The sequence below is a fragment of the Vombatus ursinus genome, unplaced genomic scaffold, assembly GCF_900497805.2.
Source record: "Vombatus ursinus unplaced genomic scaffold, bare-nosed wombat genome assembly UNPS02014781.1, whole genome shotgun sequence".
NCBI lineage: Eukaryota > Metazoa > Chordata > Mammalia > Diprotodontia > Vombatidae > Vombatus > Vombatus ursinus.
In genome coordinates, this window is record NW_020954559.1 from 38,792,179 (window position 1) to 38,811,225 (window position 19,047).

Here is a 19,047-nt window from a genome sequence, read left to right on the forward strand (position 1 = left end):
CCCAGCCACAGAAATCTCTTCACTCTGGAAGCTTACTCTACTCCTGGACTACTTCTCACACTGTAATTACCCTCTCACTCCTGATTCTCCACAGGATTTTGTCTATAACTCTCCCCTTATATACCTTCATCTCCCTTCCCCCTTTCAATTTTATCTCCCTTTTTTGTGTTTTTCCCCCATTGGAATCTAAGATTCTTGAGGGCAGATTGTCTTTCTTTTTTCCATTTTGTTTGTATTCACAGTGGTTGCCCAGTAGTAAGAGCTTAATAAATGCTTGGTGACTTGTTGACTTCTGTCTATGTGGCTTTGGGCAACAGCTTTCCAGCCTTAGTTTTCTATAGTAAAGTGAAGAGATTGGACTAGATGATTTCTAAGACTTTTTTTTAACCCTAAATCTATAATCCTGATCCTATTCCTGACTAGGAAACTGAAAAGACATCAGCAACTACAAACCCTTACGCCACATGACTTTGTCATCATTATAAAATCTTTTGAGGATGGTCTAAGTAGGTTTCAAGGGCATCCTTGATGAAAACATGTGAAGGAAACATAAGCTTTTTGCATATGATTTTCCTTTCCTTTCCTTCTTTTTTCTTTTTGAGAGAGAAATGAAATGATTTATTCAGAAACACGATTTTAACTGACGCCTTCCTTACTCCAAGTCTAACACCCTATACACTGGGCCACTTAGCTGCCAGTATTATGTCCTGCTACATAGGACCTTAATACATTTTTGTTGAATGAGTTGCATTTGACTTTCTACAGTAGAACACAATGAAAATACAAGATCCTCCATGGCACCCTTCCAACAATTCCCAGTGCCACAAACACATATCTTTTTAACTTTGATGTTATAGTGGTGACACTGATGTATGTGATCTGTGAATCATGGGTAGCCTTACAGGAGTGGGGAACCTGTATCCTTGAAGCCATATGAGACCCTCTAGGTCTTCAAGTGTAGCCCTTTGAGTCTAAGTTTTACAGAACAAGTCTTTTTATTAAGGGGATTTGTTCTGTGCAGTTTGTATTTAGTTAAAGGGCCACACTTCAGGATCTAGAGGGCCACATGTAGCCTCGAGCCCACAGGTTCCTCATCCCCTCGAAGAATCAAAACTTAAGTACACAATGTTATCAAAGCAGAGCCCACATTTGGATTTTGACACTTATATTTTAAAATGAATTACAAATAATTTTCTTTACAATTAATTTTGAGTTAAGAATTTCATGTTATCCCCTGAAATCATTTGGGGACATCCTGAGTTATGTCCCCAGATCAGAAGTAAATATCACCATTCTTAGTACACTGCACACAGTAAAAGCTCAGTAACTATTGACTGATGGGTCTTTATTTGGGCTACATGGCTCCTTAAAAATGCTAATGTAGAAAGGATAATTTATCAAGTACATGCATCTAAATGGAAGATACCAGTGCCAGTTGTGGAATTCAATAATTACATAGAGGAAGAGGACAGAATATGCTTCTTGAGTACAAGATTAAAGTGATGGATTATCTAGAAAGAGAGAGATATTTGATCAACTAGTTATTTAGCAAGAATTCATTGTGAAGTAAAGAAAGAATGCTGAATGTTCTTCTTATAAACATTTGCATGATAGTTATATGTTATTATATCAACACTATTTATAGATATAAAAGAAACTATCCAGGCTTTTGTTGAATACCTAGGTGCTATGCTCAATACAGAGGACGTGCCATCTCACCTTTGGGAGTTTTATAGTTAAACAGAGAAACAATTAAAGAATATATGGCAATCTGTAATCAAGTTCTAAACTGGGCTGGACAGATAATAAGTAATGTAGGAATTGAAAGAGGGCAACTGGGTAGAACAGTTGATAGAGCACTGTGCTTGGAATTAGAAGACTCCTCTTCATGAGTTCAAATCTGACCTCTGACACTTTCTAGCTGTGTGACCCTGGGCAAATCACTTAACTCTGTTTGCCTTAGTTTCCTCGTCTGTAAAATGAGCTGGAGAAGGAGTTTTGGTATCTTTGCCAAGAAAACCCCAAATGGGTTCACGAAGAGTCAGACATGACTGAAAAATGACTGAACAACAACATGAACTGAAAGAAAGGGAAGGCTACAACAGATAGGCCTGGTCACAGAAGAAAAATGTGACTTGGATTGAAGGTTGAAAAGATAGGGAGGATTTGGCTAGACAGTGGAATTTCTATCTTCTCTTCCCGTCAACATACTGTTCCCATAATTTCCTGCTGTTTCCATTTCTCCAGCAATAAATAACATTAAGGGTTAGCTAGTTGACATAGTGGATAGAGCACCGGCCCTGGAGTCAGGAAGACCTGAGTTCAAATCCGGCCTCAGACACATAACCCTCACTAGCTGTGTGACACTGGGCAAGTCACTTAACCCCAATTACCTTGCCAAAAAATAAACAAACAACAAAAAAAAGTGATATATTCAAGGCCATATTAAATATTATTCAAAATTATCATTCAGCTATAATTCCTATCACAATGACTTTTAAGCCCAGATCAGAGCTTTAAAAAAAAAAAAAGGCTTCAATTGTCTTATTCAATTTAAAGCAAAAAGCCTGCAATGGATGCCTACAATGTACTTGATACTCAGTGGACAAAATAAAAAAAAAACCAGTTCTGGCTTAATTCTTACATTCTACAGTAGCGATACAATATTCACACAAATAAGTACATAAAAGGTCATTTGAGGAGGGAGAAAACACTAATGAGTAGTATCTGACACTTAGAATTACCTCAACCATATTTTGTATTTACTTATATATCTATGTGCTATTTCCTCTGCTATAATGTGAATTCTCTGAGTTAATTCATTTTTGTTTTAATACTTTAAACTTAATACCTGTGCCTACAACAATGCTTAACACACAAGTAGGTGTTTAATACATACTTATTGATTGATCAGTTGAGATCTATCAGCCTATCTTATGGTAGGAGGAAGCACCTGAATCTAGTGTTGAAGAAACTTAGGGATTCTAAGAGGTAAGGTGAGGAGGGAGTCTATTCTGGGCATGGGGACAAGCTATGCAAAGACAATTTCAATGAGACATAGACTATATAAAGGGGAATAATAAGTAATAAATTTGGAAAGGCAAAGAATGAAGGGCTAAAGAATGAATAAATTTATTCTTTTTTTAAAAAAATGTTTTTCCCAATTTCATGGGAAAACAATTTTTAACACTCATTTTTTTTTAAATTGAGTTCCAAATTCTCTCCCTCCCCTCCCCCCTACCTAAGATGGCAAACAATTTTATACAGGTCATACACGTGCAATCATACAAAACGTATTTCCTTATTAGTCGTGTTGTGAAAGAAAACAGAGACCAAAAACAAACAAACAAAAAAAAAAAACCCATGAAAAAAATAAAGTGAAAACTAGTATGCTTCGATCTGCAGTCTGATTCTATCAGTTCTTTTTCTGGAGGTGGATAGCATTTTTAGTCATGAGTGATTTGGCACTGAGATTAAAATATATTCTACCTATCACATGAGGTTGTTAAAAAATGGATAATAGTTTAAAAATTTGGCAAGGTACGCTGTGCTTAGAATAATTTATATTCCATAAATAGAATATAGTTACAAGTATGCCTCTCAGAGTGAATTAAGCAGATGAAAATAATATTAACAATAACTACAATGATATAAATGGAAAGAAAAAGAAATTGATCACTGCATATTTATAATGACCAATTTTGGCCCTGAATAAGAATTGGGAAATGCCTTCCTTTCTATGAAGAAATGGGGGACTATGAGTCTGGAATATTGTATATACTGCCTGAAATGGTTTACCATGTGCTAGTTGGTTTTGCTGAACTGCTTCCTCCCACCCTCCTCTATCTTTTTAAAGTCTTTGTTACAAGGGCAGGCTCACTGTGTAAGGAATGGGGGACTGAAATAAAGGCAATGTAAAAAGAAAAGCTATCAATATAAAACAAAATTAAAAATAAAGATGGATTAAAAATAGTATATGTCTTGGGAATTTGACAGTGGCAGTTCCATAAAAAACCACCAGCACGACAACAGAGCTTACAAAACACAAGGATGACAATGGAGCTGAAATCATGTTCTTTAAATTAGATTTCAAAATAATTTCAAATATCAGAAAAATGCTCTCTACCTCCAGAGAAAGAGGTAATGGAGTCTGAATGCAGATCAGAGTATATGTTTTTTAACTTTATTGTTCTTGGGTTTTTTTTCTTTTGGTTTGTGTTTTCTTTCACAACATGACTAATACAAATATGTGTTGCATGACTCCACATGTATAACCTATATCAAATTGCTTGCCTTTTCAATGAGAGTGGAGGGAGAGAATTTGGAATTCAAAATTATAAAAAAAATGTTAAATTTTTACATGCAATTGAAAAAAAGTAAAATATTTAAAGTGCAATAATTTCAAACATCAGAAAGAGGTAGGGAAAAAAAAGGAATTGTCCTTTGGCATTAAGGAAAGCAATTTCCTGAACAAGATGACTTAGCTGATAAACTTATTACTATTCTATCTTAGGTCTGTATTCAAAAAGGAAAAAAAAAAAAGCTTGAGCAGGTATACAGTAAACTCACCTATCTGTGCTGATTATGAGGATTCCTTGTATACTCGACCCAAGAGACAAGATAATCCATAATATTTACACAAAAAGGATTTATTGAGCACCTAGTGCAAGCCACTGTGTTAGATCCTCTGGGAGAAACAAAGAAGAGACAGAAGGAAGTAAAAGCAAGATACTAAAAATTTTGATAATAATAGACTTTCTTTCCCTCCCATAGGAAGACAGCTATTGTAGAGGCAGGGTTGCACCTGAACAAGGTACTATGTTCTCCTTTCCCACCATGGCAGAATATGTGTTACTGACTGAACATGTGGGTACAATATTATTTCAAGTATCCTGAGGGTTAAATAGGCTTCTGAGGAACAGTCTGGGAACAGTACAGGGTGCTTGACTTTGAGAAGATGCAAGTTCAAATCCTCCTTCTGATACTTCCTTATTTTATGACCACAGGTAAGTGGCTTCCCCTTTCTGAGTCTTTACATCATCCATAAAATGGAGATAACTGTATGTACCTGACTGTTGTTTGTCTATCTTTTTAGAAGAGGACCAATGACATCACGGGGTGAACTGAATTTGGTAGAGTTGCACAAAGTCATCAGCCTTACTCTCTTATGGCGTCATTGAAGTCTAGTGGCAGGACAAAATGGCCTGGGATAAAGTGGATGACCTTGATGTTTTCGATGTTTGTCCAAGCTCCACACTCCACAGCACCTGCTTCAGTCGCCTTCATGACTGTTGGAACAAGTTGTTCTCTTCTGCCCATTCCACCAGGGGAAGTTCTCACATGCTTGAGATAGACATCCCCCCTAACTCACCAAGGGTTTGAGGTCTGTTGGCTACCCTCAACATGGGTTAGCCTTTCAGTCAAGCTGGTTTATTGGAGATATGACCACTGAGTATACCACAGCTTCTTGGAGCCCCAGGTGATAACCGAGTGCCAGGTAGACACCAAAGGTGATCAGCCCTGAAAAGGGCTTGGCAAGCCCCCATACCAGAGATGACAGTCTTCCTTGAATACTCCATATACCCATGTACTTGAAAGACTTCTTGTGAAGATCAGATGAAATAATTGTACGTAAAGTTCTCTGTAAACTTTAAAGGGTCATATGTCAGTAATTTTATTTTTTTCCTCTTTGGGAAAATGTATCTGGCATTTCATATGACTAACTCAACTTACAAATGCAATTTTACAATGTATCTTGTTCAGTAACTAGAGACTACTTGTAATGAGATGATGGTTTTTTTTTAGTGACAAAGTTTAACCTTGCAGTTTCTTCCTATAAAATTTCTATCCGTGAACACAGTCTTATTTTTATTTTTAAATTATTTATTTTTAACATTCTTTTCTTTTTAAATTACAAGTTCCAAATTCTCTCCCTCCCTTCCATCCACTGAGAAGGCAAGCAATATGATATCAATTATACATGCAAAATCATACAAAACATTTCCATATTAGCCATATTGATGATGATGTAGTAATAATGTCTAGAATTCATATAGTGCTTTAAATTTTGTCTGCAAAACACTTTATTTATCTCACTGGATCCTCAAAACAACTCTGTATAATGTAGGTACTCTACTTAATTATGTTAAGAATTTGACAATAAAATCTGCCATGAATAAAATGTCCAGGGACTACTTATAAAATGCCAGTATAACATGGCCTCACTTACAAAATGAAAATTACAAGCTGCATGACCCTGAGCAAGTCACTTAACCCTGTTTGCCTCAGTTTCCTCATCTGTAAAATGAGCTGGAGAAGGAAATAACAAATCACTCTAGTATCTTCGCCAAGAAAACCCCAAAAGGGGTCACAGGGAGTCAGACATGACTGAAAAACAACTGAACAAGTATAAAACATATGCAAAGAAAATACAATTTCAGGGGTGAAGGGATAGGACTAGCAATTGGGGCATCAGGATAGGTGTCATATAGGAGATGGCACCTGAGATGTGTTTTGAAGGCAGTTAGAGATTAAAAGAAGGAAGGAAGGATATGTGGGGGATAATCTGTGCAAAGGGACAGAGGAGGAACAGAACAGCAAGTCAAGTGAATTGTATTTAATTGAAGCAGGGCTATGCAAAGTCATCAGCTTTACTTAATGAGCAGAAGTCACAAAGAAGCAAATTTAGGCTTAATATCAGGAAAAATTTCCTAACAGTTAGCAATGTTTAAAAACGGATTGAGCTGCCTTGGAAGATAATGAGTGTTCCCATCATTGGAGATTTTCTAGCAAAGGTTGGATGGCCACTTGTCTGCTAAGTTGTAGGGGAGATTCTTTTTTGGAGTTCACGTTGACCTATATGACCTTTGAGGACCCTTATACCTATAAAATTCTATGATTCTGTGAATTAATCTCCTTTTAGTTCATATAGCCCTGATTTAATGGAATGGAAACAGATGAATAATCATGATATACAAAAAAGAAAAAAAGTTTTGATTGGCTTAATCTGCTGAAAGATTTCTCTCACCTCCCCCCAACTTAAAGTGGTGATTTATTCACCTGTTAATCATATTAATGAATTCACACTCTTACTCAGTCAATTCTGAGTGTGACTGTACTTGAAAAGGTGAAACATCCTCAGATTTCCTGTATTAAGTAAAATGATACAATATGAATGATGATGAATAAGCCATATTGTTGGTTGAATTACAATTAATGTAAGATAATAATTACTTTAAAAGTACACTTTTATAAAAAAAAAGTCTACTGATAATTGGACGAGATTATGTCTGCAAAGAAATAATTGTCAGGAAAAATGAAATTGTGTCCATATAAAAGAGCTAAAAAGTCATAGTGCTTCTATCTAAAAAAATTGCACAGCATAAGTCAAACCCTGGAGAGAATATTAAATATCTAATTTTAAACTTATAAACAATTTGCTTTCAACCTAGTATGCATACATATATCCCTTCCTAAGTAATCAGCTTGCGTATCCCGTTAGTGACAGATAATAAGCTCTCTCCAATACAGAAGAAAAGATTCTTTTCCAACACCTCCTGCATTCTCCTCCCCCGCAGCCCTGTATACCTCCCATCCTCAGGAAAAGAAAGGAGCTGGTTTCTGTTCCAGGACCCACACTGTTGGCTGCATACCACAACACAGCACATATTAAAAAACCCTACCATTTATGACAGCAAAACCAACTTAAGCCTCTCCTCTTCTACTCTTTGTACCAATTTTATGCTTGTCCATCCCCATAAATAGGTACATGTGGGATGGGGAGTACAGGATAAGGAATGGGCATGAAATTGAGAGCATAGCCATCCAGTAATGTTAGAAATAACAACTGTCATTGTGGATTGTGTCCCCCACAGAAGTATACCCACAATGGAGAATGCATCTGCTCTATCATCCCAAGCCTGGGTGAAGCTGTCCCTAGATGCTCTCTGTATAATGAAGGAAGAATCAGGTTTAACCAGATTTTCAGGCCACTCATATATTACCTTAACTGCTCCAGGTCAGAATGGGACATCCAGAGAGATAATCATACAGAATGGCTCCCTGGGCTCAGTGTTCTAGAATCAGTAATGGGGTACTGCTGTATGCTTCCTGCCTCAAAATTCCTACTCTGCTTGTGTGCTAATAAAGTAAACAAATCATCTTTGACCTGAAAATGTGGCAGAGCCTGCACTTTTCTCCCTGAATCCTTTTCAGGGAAGCTTGAGGGAACTGAGCCTTGGCTTAACCACAGTGATTAATTGTGAAAGTCACTTAGAGACTTCGAAGAAATATTTGTATCATTGAAGTCGTAAGTAAAGCCCTGGAGGAACAAAGGAAAATGCAAATTAATTAAGTTAAGCACCTACTAATATTGATTCCTAACAGATGGTCAAGAAGTGGTCATGAAGGGAGTGACCAAGATGGCACAGTTAGAGAAAGTAGCACAGCCAAGCCTTCTCTTAATAATTACTCCAATAAATATCTAAGTAGAGCATCAGACCAAGTAGTGATTAGGAAATCCAAGGGGAAAAAATATTAAGTCAGTTTTGTAGTCTAGGGAGCAGGAACAGGAGCTAGCTAGGAGTTGTGTTTGACTTGGATAGCTAAGATTTAGAAGGAGGCATGAAGCTAGGCACAGCCAGACCTGAGGCTGTGTTCTTGGGCAAGGAGTGGTCACAGATCCAACAACGATTAGTGATAGTATGTACCTTGCAGGGTGCAGGAACAGGAGGCCAGCCAGTCTGTGCCTCTGTGACCTCAGAACTAGGTTGGAGACACATGTGGCCCTGAGGCTAAGGGTGAGGCTGACTTGCAGCTGTGTTCCAGGGCAAAGAGAAGTCACCTACCTAGGGGATCCACGTCCTAAGGATGTGTACTGGGCAGGGATCAGGAACAGAACCAAGCAGCAGGTATAAGGCAATAACTCTAGAAAGAAGCTGTGGATTCAGACCTAGTCCACTCTGAGGACAACCTGAGAGATCAGGGTAGGGAAGAAGCTCTGTTGCTCCAAATTTGAAGATTCTTGCAGCTAGCAGACAGAAGCTATGGCTTGCTCCAACCAGGGGCAAGCCTACAGTTGTATCAACCAAACCCAAACTGGGATTTGCAAAATGATCACACTTCACCCTAGAACAGACTGCTTAGGGTGCATTAAAGTATGCAGGTCCCTGGTCTGAGGGGCCCCTGTGATCTCTGAAGAACACAATACTCAACACCTTGAGAAAGCAGCATCAGGACCCAGAAACTATAAAACAGGACTGAAAAAGGCCCTGACTTTCCCTCCAGAAGTATACAGAACTTGGCCCTAGTACAATTCAGGAAGTAAACTGGAAGAAAGAATAAAGAACAACAACAATAACAAAAAGACTTCCATGACAAAGAGCTATTATGGTGATAGATGCTCAAGACACAAACTGGGATGGAGAAAATAACTTCAAAACACCTACCGGCAAAGCCTCATAGAAAAACACAACTTGGTCACAAGGTCAACTAGAATTCCTGGAAGGAAGGAAGCAAGAATTTTTTTAAAAAAAAGTTTTAAAATGTTACAAATGAAATGACAGTGCTAGAGGAAAGAACTGGAAAGGAAATAAGAGTTTTGGAGAAAAGACTTGAAAAAAGTTAACAGCTTTGTACAAGATGTACAAAACCTTACCAAACAAGAGAATCCCTGGAAACTAGAATATACCAAACAGAAGTTAACAAGTCCATGATACAAAAAGAAATATTAAAGCAAAGTCAAAATACTGAAGAAGTAGAAGGAAATGCAAAATATTGAGAGGATTAAAATTGATCCTGTATCATTTTTTTAATTGATCCTATTTACAATTAATTAATTTTGTCCTGTAACTGCCTAAGTCACAATTTTCTGCTTATGTAACCTAGTTCAGAATTCAGCTGGCCTGTAAGAGGTTAGGTTTAGAAATCCAGTTCTCTTACTAATCATTGTTTTGCTCTTGCCTCAAGGGATTTAGTTAATCTTGGGGGAGTGGAGCTTAATATCTTTACACCAATAAGCTATCCTTCAAGGATGTCTGGTTTGCTGTCCAAAGAAGTCTGGGACACTATCTTACAGGTGGACTCAAACAATGAACATTTCTTAGTCGCAGGAGGGAAGAAGAGGAATTGTTGCTAGCCTCCATTACCAACTTCAACCAATCATATTGTTCCCCATGCCTCAGCTATGTAAACAATCCATGTTGCCTTCAACTCCATGATGTTACCTACCCTGTTCTGTTCTTTGTTCTGTACTCCCCAAGAACCCACAAAAAGGGAGCTGTCATTTTGCTCAGGGTCTTTGGCTGGAAACTGAGGCAGTCATTGACCCATCTTATTCTCAGGCTGGTTTTGATAATAAAAAAGTTATCTTGCTCAGAGAAATATCTCAGTTTACCTTTTTGTTAAATCTAACAGTATATCATAGAAAAAGCACTAACCTGGAAGAAAAATCAAAGAGAGATAATTTAAGAATCATTGGACTACCTGAAAGCAATGATTCCCCACTGCCCTCCCTCCCTAAAGAGCCTGGAAATCATATTCAAGAAATAATGAAAGAAAACTGCCCAGATCTTTTAGAACCAGGGGGCAAAGTAAAAACAAAAAGAACCTATTGGTCATTCCTGAAAGAGGCCCCAAAAATGAAAACTCTCAGGAACACCAGAGCCAAAACACAGAATTTCCAGGTTTAAAAAAAAATATACTGCAAGTAGCCAGAAAAAAAAAGAGTTCAAATACTGTACTTAGAAATCAGAGTCAGAATTACTCAAGATTTAGCAGCTGCCACTTTAAAAGGAGCAGAAAGCTTGGAATATGGCATTCCAAAAAGCAAAAGATATAATAAGCTTACAACCAAAAATAACTTATCCAGCAAAACTATAAATACAAAGTGGGAAAAAGGATCTTTAATGAAATAGAAAACTTACAAGCATTCTTGATGGGAAACCCAGAATTGAATAGAAACTTTGAAATACAAATACAGGAGCCAAGAGAAACACAAAAGGGTAAATATAAGTGAACAATCAGGAAGGGACTATACAAAAATGAAGTATTTATGTTTCAGTGGGTGAGTTGATATGTTAACTCAAAACCCTAATAAATCATGGTTTATTGAGGGAGTTAAACAAGACAATAGACCTATGAATGGTTTTATTATGTTTTACTGATCACGAAAGAATGAAAGGGAGGGAAAACAGAAGGGAAGAAAGGAGAAGGAAAGATTCAACAACTTATCTTACATAACTGGGTTGAGTGATAGAAAACTATACACAAATAATGAGAAAGGGGTAGAGGGAGTGGTTGTCACTTGACCCTCATTTTCATCTGTACCAGTCAAAAAGAGGTAAACACAAACATACATAAACATATAGAGAAAGAGTTTGGTGTAGAAATATATTAAACTCAACAAAGAAATAGGAGGAAGGGAGATGGCAGGAGTAAAAAAAGTAGGTAGGTTTAGGGATGTATTAGTTATAAAAAAAAAAATTCTAACTTCAGAGAGTGGATCATGAAGAGAAGTTTAAAAGGAAAGAAAGGATAAGAACCTGGGATTGGGGTCCTGATGAAGGGAAGAGAAAAGTGGCAGGAGAGCAGAAGAAGATTATTTGAATTACAAATCACTAGTGCTAAGTATACTCCTCTCTTGCCACATTCTTTGTAAAGAGAGTTTAGGGAGCAAAGAGGAGAAAAAATATAAGAAAACTCGATGGTGGGAAACATATAATTAGTGATCATAACTATGAATGTGAGATAAAATTCACCCATAAAATGGAAGAGGATAGCAGAATAATCTAGAAAGCGGAATCCCATAATATGTTGTTTATAAGAAATATACTTGAAACATAAAGACTCACACAGAACTAAAATAAGGGACTACAGCAAAATCTATCATGCCTCAGTTGAACTAAAAAATTGGAGGGTAGTAAACGCGATCTTAGACAAAGCAATAGCAAAAATACTCTTAATTAAAAGAAATAAACAGAAAAACTACATTATTCTGAAAAGTAGCATAATGAATTAATATGAATACCTAACATACATGCATCAAATGGCAAATACCTAAAGGAAAAGGAAAAAGAAGCAGAGATAATAAAACTATAATAATGGGGCACTTCAATGATTCACTTTCAAAGTTAAATAAAATCCAACAAAAAATATAAGAAAGAAGTTAAATACCTGAATAAAATTTTAGAGTGGTTAGATATGATAGAACTCTGGAAGTTACTGAATGAGAATAGGAAGAAGTATATGTATGTAAGTGTGTGTGTGCATGTGTGCGTGTGTGTGTATTTCTCAGCTGTGCATAGCATATTTGTAAAAACTAACTATGTATTAAGGCACAAAAACCTTAGAAACAAATACAAAGAACCAGAAATATTATACAACACCATTTTCTGACCACAATGCATAAATATTATATTTAATAATGAGCCATTGAAGAAAGCATTAAAATGAATTGTAGTCTAAATGACTAAACTCCAAAGACTTGGTATGTAAAAGAACAATTAATAGAGACAACAGACAATTTTATTAAAGATCATGACAATATTAAGATAATATACCAAAATTTGGGTGATATAGACAAAGTAGACCTTAATGGAAAAAATATTTCTAAACACTTTCATAAATAAAAGAGAAAAAAGATATATCAATGAACTAGACATGTAACTAATAAAGCCAGAAAACCAATATGTCAAAAAATTCAATTAAACACAAAAATGGAAAACCTGAAAATCAAAATAAAGGTGAAAAAATTTAAAGAAAAGAACCAATGAATTAATAAATAACACTGGGATCTATTTTTGTTTTCTATAGAAAAACCATTAATCAATTTGATTAAAAGAAGAATGAAGAAAACCAAATTACCAGTATCAAAAATCAAAAGGAGAATTTACAACAAATGAAGAATAAAGGAAATTATTAGAAACTATTTTGTCCAACATATCCCAACAAAACTGACAAGTTAGACAAAATGGATGAATATTTACAAAAACATAAAATGTCTCAATTTATGCAACAAGAAATAAAGAATTGATATAAACCAATCTCAGAAAAATAACCTTTCTAGGATCTCTTTTTGGACTCTACCAGGCCAAAAGAGCTTCCTTAACCCTAAAAGTTCACTCTATTCCTGTGGTCCCTTCCTCTTATTGGCTGTTTCTGTAGGCTAGATTCATGAATAAGTTACTGCCAAAAACAAAGTTGTATAAATCAGCATGCATCTGAGCAATGGATCAGTACTGGGTCAAACTGAGCAAGGCCTGAAAAAGTAGTAATAGGAAGATAAAGATTTTAACAAAAATGTATTCATGACACTTGTGCTATGGGTCTTGACACACAGGTGTTCACTCACTATATTATGAGGCCAAAATCTAAACAATACAAGTTTCCCCCCCCCAGAAACTAAAGGACAAGGCTGGTTTAATTTGGATAACCAGATGTTTGCTTAATATTCGAATATATATATTTTAGAGTACGTAGCTGCCTGTCTCCCATTCCATTTGGGTGGCTCCATATTGTTTGAAAAAATAGCCTATTTCAAAGCAAATTATATTTGGGATGGAGGGGATTTACAGTGTGACATAATTACCATAAATCTTGGCCCCCCTCTAGTGTTTTTCCTGGGACTGGAACTGATATAGGATTTCAATTCAATATCTGAAGGCTAGGCTTGTGGTTTCATCAGTATAATGATCTTTAAGTATGGAAACTCCCTCCATCTATGCAGACCAGGAAGTTGATAGTCTTTTTTTTTCTTTTTTTTTAGGCAATCGGGGTTAAGTGACTTGCCCAGGGTCACACAGCTAGTGAGTATCATGTATCTGAGGCCAAATTTGAACTCAGGTCCTCCCGACTCCAAGGCTGGAGCTCTATCCACTGCGTCACCTAGCTGCCCCTGGAAATTGATAGTCTTAAGAGAGTTGCCTGGAGCCCTGAAAGACTTGTCTAATGTCACAAAGTCTGAAAGAATTACAAGCAAAACTTGAACCTAGGTCTTCCTAACTTCCAGGCCAGGCTTCAATCCATTACACCATGATGTTTCTTAACCATCAAATACTTTTAAAAAATAGTCATTGCTTTACACTTCTCCTTTTTGGAGCAATTGGGGCTAAGTGACTTGCCAGGGTCACACAGCCAGTAAGTGTCTGAGGCTGGATTTGAACTCAGGTCCTCCAGACTCTAGGGCTGGTGCTCTGTCTACTGCACCATCTAGCAGCTCCTATACTTCTTTTCAAGACCTCTGTAGTCATGATTGTGTCCTTCTTTCTATTCTCCACAGTGACTTACTCAGTATTTTGTGCAGAATAGGAAAGCAACAAATGTTTACTGATGGACCCAAAAGATGGGGAGGGGGGTTTCCTTAAAAATAATGTCCTTTTAATTGACAGTGTCTAAGAACACATTAACAAGTAAGCCCCTTTCATCTTTTCTAGTGGCTAGGAAAGAAAATAGCTTAGCAAGAGATCTAATATGTCCCTTGAAGTTTCATTGTAATGGGCACAGATTGACTAACAGATGATCAAGTGTATGGTCTTAGTCCAACACTGGGATCTGAAAGGAAGAGGGAATAAACTGCAATAAGTACTAAAAAAATTCATCTGTTCTATCTGAAAACAATCTGATTCAATATTTTTCCTACTTCCACCTGAAATGCAATAAAATGATAAACTTCAACTCCCAAACCACTGAACTCTGTTTTAGCTAAATGCTGACTCATTAGCTATGCCAAAAAAACAAAAAAACAAAAAACAAAAAACCAAACCAAAAAAAAAAACTGATGGCTGGAAGAAAATCCAACATTATAGAAGGAGCTTTCAACATACCAGGCAATATTCTTCCCACAAGAGCATCCAGTAACCAAAAGGACTGCTCTTCACTCTTTGTAATGAGAAGCAGATATCCCGCCAGGAAATTCATTCCCTACAATAGAAAGAACAATGAAGAGGAATTCATAATGGGTCTTAAAATATTCTTTAAGTCCACATCAAAGACCAGTTTCCAGTTTATCCTGTTTGACCCAATAAATATAATACTCCAGATATAGAAATAATCATAATAATAAAATGGAACTCTGGAAGCCATTAGCATTCTATCCTGTCTGGTTATGAATTACAATCAAGGACATAGTCTCTTTGGAAAGGACTAGGAAATGGAGGAAGGAAGGAAAAGAAAAGATATTTATAAAACTATTCCAACACGTCCTTTGAATATTGATATTTAGCAATAGTTTTCATAATTTGATGACAGCCTAAGGGAAGAAATCACATAACCTATACCAGGTTTTCCCAAACCTTAATCTAATATATGAGGTGTCTCAAAAGTCTTTAATAGCTTAAAACTGCACTGACTTTTGGGACATCTTTTAAATCAATCACATAAAAATTATCATAGAGCATAAAATGTACTAGACAGCTAAAATTCATATGGAAATAAATAGTCAACAAGGAAAAAGTCTATTAAGAAAAGTAGCTAAAAAAAAATAAAGAAAAAAATAAAAAAATAAAAGGAGCTGTAATGATTGTCAGAAATTTAGAAGATAATTTGGAGATCAAAACATTATAAATATAGAAACAGGGTTTTTGAAGAAAAAATAAATAAGCCTTGTTAATAAAAGATAAGGTTTCAGTCTTTTCAACTCTAACAGGAACAACAGTTTTAGCTTCATACATTCAATACTTACATGTATACAAAAGAACGTGTAAAACTATGATCCAGTGAATTATTTAGATGCAGTGATAACCAGTATCTATTACTCTTCTTTGAGGCTGGCTTTTTGAAAAGCATCTCTTATTTCATTCCTCTCTCCTGTACTTTCCCTTTCCTTCCTCCCTTTCCCCCAGAATTAATCTGTGATGACAGGCAGCTAAATGGCCCTGGGTTCCTCAAACTGTATCCAACCACAAGAGAAAACAGTGTTCCAATTGGAGTAATACAGCTAAAATCAACCAGATTCTGCTGGGCAGAACTCTGCATTAAGCAAGTTACTAGAATCATCTTGCAGAACTGAGTTTTAGGTTGAGGCCACAAGCTATTTCAGTTATCTGTCACTGACCCTTTGCGAAAATCTTTGAGTCAGTCTGGCTTTCTCTGTGTGTGCCTCCTGCACGAAAGCCTAAAAATCTCAAAAGCTGTTTTTCAGTTCTCATGACAGCAGATAGCTTGATGCCTGCAACCATGGTGACAGAAGTCTGTTTGGTGCTTTCAGAGTGGGCACAAAAGACAGCTCTTCTGAAAACATTCCAGGAGGCAGCATTTCAGCAGCCAGCAAGGTCTGCAGAACAGAAGCTTACAAGGCTGGACTGGCCCACACCTTAAAACTCTCTTGGTTTTGTTTTTTTTTCCCCTAGCCTGGTGCTTTGACCTTTACTCTCTAGTGAGCCCAATAACTGAAAAAGGTATTATCATAGAAAAAAATGCAGACAATCGAAAGCATATACACACATAAACATATAATGTCTGACTCAAACAGCTTCATTAGATGTAAGAAGTAGGTGTTTTTCAGACTGACATCACTTTACACGTAGATCACTGGCAAGGATGTTTTTTCTTCAGTAATTCATGCAAATTTATACTGAAAACTAAGAACATGATGAAAGGTTAAAGTGCTTTACAAATGTTAGTTACACTAATAATAATATTAAAACCATGTGGAACCAGGACATTATGTCTGCTGTTCTATCTACAACTAGGGTGGCCCTAAAGATAAGTGAGCCTATAGAAAATGATCTTAGATCCCAATACTCTCTTCCAATTACAAAAAGCAGGCATTTTACCTACCTATTTAACAGTTTGCATAATAATAATAGCATTTATATGATGCATTAGGGTTTACAAAGTACTTTACAAATATCTCATATAATCCTCACAACAACCCTAGGATGTAGGTGCTATTATGATCCCCATTTTACAAATGAGGAAACCAAGACAGACAGCAGTTAAATGACTTTTCTAGTAAAGGTATAAGGCTGGATTTCAACTCAGGTCTTTCTAATTCTAGGTCTAGAACATAAAAGAATAGTAGCAGGATAGAGACTTTCATTCAATTACAGAAAGCAGTCATTTTACCCACCTATGTAATAACAGTTTGAAGAATAACAGAGCTTAAAAGAATAGTAGCAAAATAGAGATTCATCCAAGGAATTTAAAATCATTGTGTATGAATGTCATAAAAAAAAATGAGAACAAAATATTATTACATATCATTTTTGATTGTCCTGTCTGCTGGAGTTATCCTGAAAATGCTTTCCATGAGCATATAGAAGACAGACTGACATTCAGATACTTTAATTCGATTATTAAAAGCAGTTAAACATTTAACAAAATGACTAATAGTATTTTAAAGTTTGTAAAGCATTTTATAGACATACAAGGGTTGGGTAGAGCCCCAGTGAGACCAGCAAAAACGTAAAGGTCTGCAGAGGCTAAAAGTCAGAGACCCAGAAAGGTAAAAGTGAGAAAACTTCAGGTGGAAAGTTGAAAGGCTGGGAGGGGTGAGTAACTCAATTGCATATTATGGAAGCATATTAAAAACCTCCTTAGCTCAAATGAAAATTACATTTCTCAAATCTAGAAACTTTCTAGACTTTCTTTTTTTGAAAATGTAGAAAAGGTTAAGAACAAGAGCTAAAGTTCTAGAAAATAGATCAAAGGTGATCATCAAATTTAACTCTTGCCTTGTTTAGATCATTGCCTTCCTACCTCCTGGAGTTGAGCTATTAAATTACTCTTCTTTCTCCATTGATTTTCCATTGAGAAAGGATTAATATACTCATGTCAGGGAGGAGGTGTCTTTGATTACTCCAGGAGAACATTTCATGGGAGTGGTCAAACAAGGGATCGAATAGTGACTATTATTTTGGAATATTAACCCCAAACTGTATTTTAATATATAATTATCTTTCCCTTGTCCAAAACATCTATAAATATAACTTTCAAATCCTCTTGGAGAGAGGGATATCTGAAGTCATGGTGGAGGAGAGTGCTTTGCCAGTTTGGACATTTCTCTCTTTAGGACAAAAATGTTAGTATTTAGAATAATGTTTTTTTAAAAAATGGTTTCTGGAAGAATTGTTCCTAAAACTCAGAGTACAGTATTAATATGTTTTTCTTGACAATATGAAGAAGCTAGCAAGATGATGAATATGTCTCTAGGTCATAGAAAGCATTTATACCTTTGTTTCTAGCCTGTCTTCATAAAATTCCAAAGGAGAATCGAAGGTAAAATGACTTGAATTGAAACTGATTACTCTAAGGCAACAACAAACTAATTATCCTAAGTAGCTCATGGAGGGAAAGGACTTTGGAGAAAGAAAAAATGTTGCCATAGCTGAAAAATCTTGGTGTTACTCTAGCTGACTTACAATTTATCCATCAAAAAATGAGTGCAGGAGATCAGCTGATTGACCAGTCTAGCAGAAATGTTGTGCCCTAAGAGTGTAGGCAAGAGCAGCATTGGAGACGGGTAAGGAGCCCTACTTGACCCAGCCCAGTGGCAGATTGTCCTTCCAGCCAACACACAGAACCCCTAGGAAAAGCAACTAAGTTGCAGGTCAAGTAGAGCCTTTGTGCCCTTCGAGGAGCCCGCCCAGCAAACTGCCAGCCCAGTTAACAGCAAAATGAATTGTAGTGAACTCCACAAAGACCTTTGGCCGCATGGGCATCCTCCACTTGTACCTCATTACCACTATACCTTAAGTTTGTGCCCACTCTTTTTGACCTTAGACCTGGTGTATGTATGGGAAAGCATGCTCCTGGCATTGAAGCAAATGTTTTCTAATCACTGCCCTTGCTAAGCCATTTGATTAAATAATGACTCTGCTAAAGAACTGAGTCTATTGGCTAATTAAGGAGAAATACACCAGTGGGGGCTAGTGAGCTGGTGTTCAGGATAGCCACACACAGGGTTATCCCTAGATCTCCAGAAGTAGTAACAGCTATCCCTCTGGGGACCCAACCTGCTAGTGCTATTATATACATGATCTTATTTGAGTCTCATAACAATCCTATGAAGTAGGTGCTATTATTATCCCGTTTACATATGAAGAAACTGAG

The 19,047-nt window shown here is 36.5% G+C and overlaps 1 protein-coding gene across 1 annotated transcript in view; it reads right to left on the reverse strand.

Moving 5' to 3' along the window:
• Positions 1 to 19,047, reverse strand: part of LOC114046107 (growth hormone-regulated TBC protein 1-like) — a 78,693-nt gene that overhangs the window by 34,835 nt on the left and 24,811 nt on the right. Inside the window, exon 5 of the mRNA XM_027866361.1 lies at positions 14,820 to 14,916. Within this exon, the coding sequence (XP_027722162.1) occupies positions 14,820 to 14,916 (97 nt within the window). The remainder of the gene's footprint in view (positions 1 to 14,819; positions 14,917 to 19,047) is intronic.